Raw genomic sequence first — 8,838 nt, 5'->3', positions numbered from 1 at the left:
TGGTTATGTTAAAGCACATCCATGCTTATTCTTTCTATCCTATATTGTATTACAATAAAATTAGCAAATTAAGTTCCCTTCTACCAAATTTCCTGCCTCACTAACTTCAGGCAATGATCGATTCTGCAAAATTCCAGTATAAAACAACTCACAGTACCTGTTTCACTTTTGACTTCTTGCTCCTGTCCCAAACACGCCACTTACCTTTCATTGGGACTACTTTTTTAGATACATTATACATTAATAGGTAATTTCCCCAAACTTGCAAACTATTATTATGATGACTCGAACTTACCAAGGCATATGCATGCTTAAATAAGATCCAACCATATGGGCTAGTCATGAAATACAAATAACATGGTGACAGAGTTTGAGTCATGAGTTTCTAGCATCTTCGACTTACAGTATTTCACTAACACTAATGATTCGAAATTTAGACCTAAGTAGATTCCTAACCATTTTTGTCTTGGCAAAACTTATTACTATATTTCATCAATCTAAGATGCCATCGATTGTAAGATTCACCATTATTTTATGTACCAATGCAAAAGGGGGAAAAAAAGCCAATTGAAGTATGACATGCCATTGATTTAAGATCATACCAGTATTTCAGGAGTGTTAAAATATGAAAAATACATGCATCTTTCAAGAGATGAAATATGGTATTTGATTTCAAGGGTTATTGCCTTTTCTCACTCCCCTCCAAAAGTGTCTGTTGACATATTTTTAATGTAGAATTAAAGATAATGAGACCATTCTTCTTGGAAAAAAACTGTATTTTGATTGTCTACTTAACAGCATTTTGGCTAGTTCCTCAAGGTTCAAATTTGCAACTTCTCACCAAAAATCTGACTTAGACCTTAGAGGTGATCTGAGGAATATGAATACTTGGTAGGAAAAGAGAAAGAATAGGGTGTGCTAGAGACAGGACAGCAAAGAAAAAGTTCAAGTTGTCAGCCACTGTTTTCAACATTCTAACATTTTGTTAAATTTGAAAAACCTTACATTGTAAAAAAACAAGTACCTGCTCTGGGGCTTTCAAAAATTCAAAAGATCTTAAAACAAATTTGATAAAACTCATCTCAAGGCATATTTTATTTTATTTTTTCAAGTTACAAAAATATGAGCATGTTAAAAATACAGTATAGTCCACATAAGAGTAGTTCTAGCCAACTAAAGTTATACAGAACTTGGAAAAGGCATTCATATGCAAGTCTTAAAAATGTAAAACTAGTGACTAGTACACAACTGTTCTAGCAGTCCAGTTATTGCTAGTTATATGCAGCTTCCATTTGAAACTATTCTCCCTAAGGGGAGGGGTTAGTGTTTGACATTCAAATTGTTGCTAAAACTGTGGTTTTAAAAAGCCAATTTAAAATAAGCAGCTCATTTTGAGCAGAATATAATGTGTTAAGTTTTGATCAGTACTACAAGAAGACATGGATAATTTTGAAATTTCAGTTCCAGCCCCTTATTTTGTTAAAATGGCAGAAATGTAGTGTGCAGTCTGGGACAAGGGGAAACAAATTACTGGTTTTAAAATTAACTGAGAAGAAACATTAATTTTGAGCTTCAATGTAGAAACGACGCTGGCACACACAGCTTAAAAACATTTTAAAAATTAATTTAAAAAAATGGAAAAGACATTTAAAGTTTAACCAAAAACCAAAGCTAGGTTTCTTTCTCTTTAGAAGTTGAGAATCAAATTAATCAATTTGTTGTTTTGAAGTTTATGGGTTTATAAAGATCTGCTGTTCTTCATTTTCTCTTTAAAAAGTCAAAGTTAGCCACATAACAGAAACAGAATGTTTTAAAACAGATCTTATTGTTCAATGCCATATGGAAGAATAAATCATAAAAAATAATTTTTAATTTCAAATAATTAAAAAATAACACAGTTGACAGTGTAAAATGCTGCGGTAAAATCACTTATCTCGTGGGGCGTTAATATATTGTAGAGTTTTGGCCTAAAGTTTACATGGAAGACATAGATGTTAAGAGACATGTCCTGTTACTAATGGCAATAGCTTTGCTTCCGACTTTCCTGTCAGACTCCAGCTGCCAAGGTTAGGCTTATTGCTGACATTTTACCCCCAAAAATTCTTGAATAAATTGAGACCTATATTGGTGATAAGTATGAGGTAAGTTGAAAAACTTTGAAAAATCGTATTTAGAACAAATGTGATACTTGTGACCATTTGGCAAGGATACCGATGACCTTAGTGATTTAAAATCCTAAAAATAAGACTTAAAACATTTTCAAGGGTAGAAAACAAGCACCAAAAATTTAGCATTTGGCCACCCCTCCTTACTTTTGCCTCTAACCTTAGACCTCGACATTTCTCATTCTCCATTCTCACGTTAAAGCTATCAGTCCTACTATCATACATAACCCAAAGTTATAGACCTGGAGTTGCCAAGAAAAATCTTTTTAAGAAGTTTTGCTTTTAAGCCACCAAATTGTACCTAGTACTCAGGTATCAACTGAGACATTATGTATCTCTCTAGTCTACTAATTCACTTCACAAAAAAACATGCCAACATAAAACACGTTACTTAACATGTTAAAGAGACTACCGAACATCTCTACATGCAATTCCAGTATGTCTGAGTAGTTATGCAAATTTAAATTAGTAATGTTTTCACTGAGCTGATATGAAAAAGCCATATATTAAAACTGCACTACCAGTGTTTACTGAAAATAAGTGTATGTTTTACTACAAAACTAACCTAATAACCAGAAAAACCCCACTTTCTCCCAGAGAGTTATGTTGTGCTGATAACCCACGGATAGTATTATAAAAGGATTTCATTTTTGCGACGGGCTGAATTCACAGTGAATGTTAGTAGAGATCATGTGTTTAACATCACTATCAGAATGTCATTAGTGGAATGTATATAAGGCATGTAAAAAACTAGCATTAAAGCTCTTAAGGGCAGTGATCCAAACTGGCAGCTGCTAGAAATCAAAAAAAATATTAAAGAAATCTAGTTTTAACACATACTAGTTTACAGTGCTTCTACAATGAAATGAATTAATTCACATAAATTGCTGTTGCCGGAACTAAAGCACTAAAGAAGAATGGACCTTTACCCCCTTTAACTACTAGCCCAATCCTGAAAACGGAAACAATCACTTGCAATCTTCCACACGGTGTTGTTAAGAGTCGAATGAGCAGACAGCAGGAAGTTCTGGTTGAAGTAGTGCTGTTTGTTTCCATCAAACTTCACAATTCCACTGGTCACAACAAGAACGGTGGTCTGGGATGGGGTAGCTTGCTCTTCACCCACACAAAAAAGAAGAAAGGTCAGTTTCTTTACCCAAATAAGCAGATTTTCAGGTTTAAACTACATTGCTTAAGATGTAACACTAAAAAAAGTTTCATAAACTTTCTCTACCTTGAGCATAATCTATAATGACTCAAAGACAGAAAACTAAGTATTACAATCATTTCAAAGATGTTAAAATTATTTTCAGTCCAGAAAGATTTTGGATACTCAAATTTTCAAAATAAAGAACTTATATCTAGCGTGGGACCATTTGCTTGCTGTCCATATTAATACTTGAGTTTCCACTGGAGCTCATTCACATTTAGAATCTGAAGTTATTGTTCTTTTCAAGAACTATAATGGAAAAAAAAATCACCCCAAATCACTATTTAAGACACTCAGGACCCTTCCTGGAGGTTAATTTTATAAACTGCATCAATGTACCTTTAATCAAATTCTGTCTTGCCAAAGGTCATCCTTTCATGTAACAATAAATTTCTTTTGTAAAATTTTAGTATGTTGTAATATACTAAAAGGAGCCGTGGTGGCGCAGTGGTTAAGGACATTGGCTGCTAACCGAAAGGTTGGTGGTTTGAACTCACCAGCTACCCCACGGGAGAAATATGTGGCAGCCTGCTTCCGTAAAGATTTACAACCTTGGAAATCCTATGGGGCAGTTCTACTCTGTCCTATAGGGTTGCTGAGTCAGAATGGACTCAATGGCAATGGGTTTTTGGAAGATACTAAAAGACATTAATCAGATTAATCAGACATTAATCATAATTTTTCTCTGGAGACATTTCAGGGCACTGCAGGCAACCATCTATTTAAGGAGAACAGATAATCCCTCATCTCCATGAACAAAAATCACAGTTAGTCTCAATTTAATTGTTAATAAGCCATAATTGCACAATCCACCAAAACCTTAGACAGCTGAATTTTTCTTAATATTTAACTTTCATGAATAAGTAAATACTTCTACCACAAAAAGTTGCTTACTGCTTTTGGTCTAAAAGCTCAGTGCTCAATAAAAGAAGAGGAGAAAAAAAGTACCTTGGAAGACCCTGATCTTACCATGAACTGGTTGGCAATCTAACATATTAACCTGGAACTCACTAGAAGGCAACATTTCAAAAAAATTGGCTAGGGCATCCAGCCCAGTGACAACATTTCCATTCCATATTAAAGTGGCCTTGTCCAGATACAGCCTGGTCAGTGCCTAGAAAGAAAAAAAAAAAAAGGAAAGATTTTTGTTTCTGCATAAGCATTTTATAGAAACAGATTAAAAGGTTACAGATGGTATACAAACATTTTCATAGTTAGCCCTGGTGGCTCAATGGTTAAGTGCTAGGCTGCTAACTGATAGGTTAGTGGTTTGAACCCACCCAGTGGCTCCATGGGAGAAAGAACTGGCAATCTGTTCCTGTAAAAACTATAGCCTAGAAAACCCAATGGGGCAGTTCTATTCTGTCACATGGATTCACTATGAATCAAAAATTGATTCAATGTCACCTAACACAGGGCTTCAAACCGGTTCTGCCCAGTTCAGCCACGGCCGATGAAGCAAAACCTGAATGGACTTGAATTTTTTTAATGTAGGTGAAGCATAACAATAAGCAGAATGGGGAAAATTACAGGTTGAAGCACTGCTAGAAATTTATTCTCCCTTGTAGAAAACAAGGACAGTGTGCACATTGTATAGCAACCAAATGTCTTGACCCGCACAGTCGGAAACATTGGTGCCCCGCTCAAAGATGGTAGCTGACCACGCTACTTTTAATGTGTGCTGCTCTCCACAGTCCTGGCAATAATCTAATCTCCTACATCAGGCTCCTGAAAGGGTTCATTACGCCTCTTCCAAGTCTCCCACTCAGGGCTTCGACCCGTAATTTTTCCCGTTCTGTTTCACCCAAATTTTTAAAATTCTGGTCTGTTCTGATTTTACTTCATCAGCCATGACTGAACTGGTTCACACCAGTTCAAAGCCCTAATCTAACAACAACCACCACCTCCATTCTTCACTTCCCATGCCCCCCTGCTCCATCGGAAACCGATGTGAACAAGGTTTCTGCCTTATAACCTTGGCCTTAAACAGCTATTACCCTACTCTTAATGAGCTAAAGACAATTGAGTACTTTTTTTTTTTCATATTTCATTCTAGCCATAATGAGAAAACCTTCCATGCAAACTGGGAAAGAGTTTTAATGATTTGCTTTCTCTATTAAAATAAATTAAGTGGTCACAAGTTTCAAGCACATACAGCCTCAAACCATTTTTAGTCTTTCCCCTTTATCTATAAAAGAAATTCTGTGAATTAACAAAGTTGTCAACCAAGCCCTACCACTACACTTCAATCCTAGGACAATACAAGTGAAAACCTGAGTAATTTTAATGTTTGTATGCATGAGGAAGAATCAGTTCCTTTTTACTACTTCTATCAGCATACTTCAAACATATACAGAGTTCAAAAGAATCATGAATATTTGTTTACTCAGAGCCTTTGATAAATCAAATAAGTTAAGGCTCAGTTAAGGCAAAATTCAACAGTTAACTCTTTGGGGCAAGAGAGCACACTACTTGCTTAATCCTAAAATTTAACTTAAGATCCATAGGCTGACACATATCTTGACTCTAGTAATGAACTATGTTGTCTTTTTTTTTTTTTTTTGAAAGCAGCAAGGCACAATAAATAGTCAAGACAAGGCACAATGAACGTTCACTGTCACATCCATGTCACTGCACATCAGTACCAGGAACTTCTTTTACCTTCTGCTTTAAAAAAAAAATAGGTTTCTAGAGATAGGGCATTAACTTCCTTACCCGCAGGAATGAACAGATTCTCTAAAATAGTTATACGCTGTTAAGAAACCTAGGCAAGACTCACTTGAGCTCATACTGAAATAATTACTTAGAAGGTGCAGCTCACGGATAAATCACAACAACAACAAAAAGAGCTGATGAAGTGAGAACTTGGTCTGTTGAAGACAAAAAGGATCCAAGCCATGTGGATCCTGTTAGTGAGAGCCAGCTATAGCTGTGGACCTTGATTCAAGTTTATCTATTAATATACGAAATAAAAGGGACAAATCAGGAAACATTCCCTGTAAAGCAGACCCCATCACTAGCACTAATACTATTTTAACTGTTGTATCAGTTAAATTATGGGAATAAAAGGTTACACAATTAGGTAAATATATGCTGGACTCCGTGTTAAGTACAGTATTTAAATTAATTCCTACTTACCACCCTAAAAAGAAAATGAGGTTAAGAGAGGTTAGTAGCTTGCTCAAGGCCAAAGAGCTAGGTAAGGGCAAAGCTGGGATATGATTCCAGAGCCCACACTCCCATTAATACCATACCAATCCTTCCCTAAGCAATGCGGTTTTAGAAAGCAAGTCCACAGTCACCACCTTTGCAAGTCAGATGAACAGGTGGCCAACAAAAGAACTGGTATTTAATAAAGACTAGAAGAGTCTATAAACTCACCCGCCTTCTTTTGTCCATTGTCTCATAGTAAATATTGACAAATTCCTCAGCGGCTCTACATGCCTGATCTACATAAGTTTTAAAATCCTACAAGAAAAATTTCAGAAGTGTAGATTACCATTCCTCCAGCCCCCTAAAAACACAAAACCACCAACAGAGGCTAATTTATTTCAGCCACTTTGAAGCTGTACACATAATCCACGTTATTTCACATAAATTTGGGCATTTTAACGATCAGGTCTCAAAAACTACCCATTTTTAAATATTTCACTATTTTTAGGTACATGTCAATAGGCCATAATTTTCTCTCATTAGTGAATTTGATTTTTTTCATCGTCACATATAAATTTATAATCTTTGCCTGACAAGTAAGTACTTCAAGCTTCCAATATTTTACAAAATATTCACCTTAATAAAAATGATGCTGCTTGAACCTTAAAGGTAAATTTGCCAGTGAGTAAGCTAAGAGAGTACTGCGTTCTCTTTTAAAGCGAGAAACTGCGACCAAACTCAAAAGCTACTGAATGGGGGGGGGGGTGAAGTTCAAAGAAAAATAGGTAACCCTACTTAGAAAACCTTCTCACATTACATATATATATATATTCAGGAGCATTTGTAAAGAATTGTAAAACCAAAGAAAAAGCAATGCTGATTGCAGGTTTCTTACGCAAAAGGTTTAAGTGCCTTCCTCCCCAGCCATTTACCATGCCCGACCTATTATTAGAATTAAGAGCAATGAATCACCAGTTTCATTTCTTTCTCAGGTGAGTTAAAGTGATTTTTAGAGAGGGAGATAATCGAGAGAAGGAGATGCCAAACCATGAACAGATTCCAACACCCTCGTCTCTGGCTAGTCGCCTCCGAAGGGTCCTCTTCAGGACCAGAAAGCAACTACACGGTCCGGGGAAGGAAGGGAGACTGCAGAGAGCGGGCCCCGCCCCGGAGTCTGGCGGGCCAGGCCCCGATTCGCCACTTGCCCACGTGATCAGCAGCCCGCCGACCCAGTGCCCCTCCCCTCAGCCGCCCAAGACTTGGCGCCCAGCCACCCTGCCACAGCACGCGCACTCACCATAGACATGGTCATCCGGGAGCCCAAAGCAGCGTGGGTCGGCAGTGGTGGCCTCGCTGCGTCCTCACATGTCCAGGACCCTCGGCTTCGGGATGATCACATATTTAGGAAGAGCGCAAAACCCGACAAACGCGTAGAATTTTCTGCCCGCCCATTCTCTTCCGGAAGTAGCTCGGTCCGTTTTAAAAAGCACCCGACGGTCCAACCTTAAGCCTACCTCTCTTCAGTTCCGACATTCACCTCCCATCCGTCTTATTTATTCATTTGTTTGATATTTATTTACAGTACTTAGTTTAAAAGAAAGAAAAATAACTTTGCCTTTGTAAACTGGGTACTCTAAAAGTATCCAATTTCCCAATCGCGAGCCCTGGGACAAAAGATAAAAACCACCATCGAAAGGGTCCAATGAGGGAACTAATTTGCTCGAGAAGGCGGGACCAAGTCCCGCTGAAGATCAGTGAGGAAGACGATGAGAGACCATTGGATCTGTAGCCTATAGGAAAAAGGGGTGGAGCTTGGGGAAAAGCTTGCAACCATAACGCGCATGACCAGCCGAGAACAGTTGAGCGTTCTGGAACATTCTCGAAAAATCAATCCTCGCTGAATTAATCCCCAAAGCCTCAGTGGAATTCTTAAAATTATTATTTGATTTCGTGCTAGCCACAGTCAATGCAAAAGGCTCCTCAAGTTCCTCCATTCTGGGATGTATTTTTAATTGTCTTGAAGACTCCAAAGGAAAATTAATGTACAGTACTACTCACAACCTTTTCACCACTAGTTATTCCAAAACCTACCCTAATAATAGCTAATATTTGATTAAGTGGCGAACACACAAAAGGTATTTTTCTAAGCATTTTAACCTATATTCACTTACTTATCCCTTACAATAATCATGAGGTAATTGCTATTATATCATCTCCATTTTATAGCTAAGAAACCAAGGCACAGAGTGATTACTGGTACGTAACTTGTCTAAGGTCCCAAACTAGTAGGGACTCAAGAGCAAGCAATTC

General features: G+C 37.4%; 1 protein-coding gene across 5 annotated transcripts; it reads right to left on the bottom strand.

The window, feature by feature from the left end:
- Positions 1-699: 699 nt before the first annotated feature.
- On the bottom strand, positions 700-7,978 carry NXT2 (nuclear transport factor 2 like export factor 2). 5 transcript variants are annotated; one of them, XM_023734459.1, is made up of 4 exons: positions 7,826-7,978; positions 6,757-6,843; positions 4,324-4,489; positions 700-3,281 (listed from the first exon to the last, which is right to left on the bottom strand). In XM_023734459.1, exons 1-4 carry the CDS (start codon positions 7,838-7,840, stop codon positions 3,100-3,102), a joined length of 450 nt encoding a protein of 149 aa, XP_023590227.1. In that variant the 5' UTR covers positions 7,841-7,978; the 3' UTR covers positions 700-3,099. The 5 variants fall into 5 exon arrangements, with proteins under 5 accessions (XP_023590227.1, XP_023590225.1, XP_023590228.1 ...); XM_023734457.1 differs by lacking the exon at positions 7,826-7,978 and adding an exon at positions 7,501-7,632; XM_004379765.2 differs by having other exon boundaries at positions 2,795-3,281; positions 4,345-4,489.
- Positions 7,979-8,838: the final 860 nt, after the last annotated feature.

The sequence above is a fragment of the Trichechus manatus genome, unplaced genomic scaffold (genome assembly GCF_000243295.1).
Source record: "Trichechus manatus latirostris isolate Lorelei unplaced genomic scaffold, TriManLat1.0 scaffold00068, whole genome shotgun sequence".
In the NCBI taxonomy this organism is placed as follows: Eukaryota; Metazoa; Chordata; class Mammalia; order Sirenia; family Trichechidae; genus Trichechus; species Trichechus manatus.
Note: the sequence above shows the minus strand (reverse complement) of the source record. Positions and strands in the feature narration are given on the sequence as shown.

Bases quoted from the DNA above. Each gene is read 5' to 3' on its own strand.
- NXT2 (XM_023734457.1), bottom strand. From the start codon at position 7,578: ATGGTTTGGCATCTCCTTCTCTCGATTATCTCCCTCTCTAAAAATCAC. The intron at 6,844-7,500 runs GTGATTCATTGC...TTTTTCTTGTAG, and splicing joins CTGAGAAAGAAATGAAACTG to GATTTTAAAACTTATGTAGA. The intron at 3,282-4,323 runs GTACTTTTTTTC...GTGTGGGTGAAG, and splicing joins TAAGATCAGGGTCTTCCAAG to AGCAAGCTACCCCATCCCAG.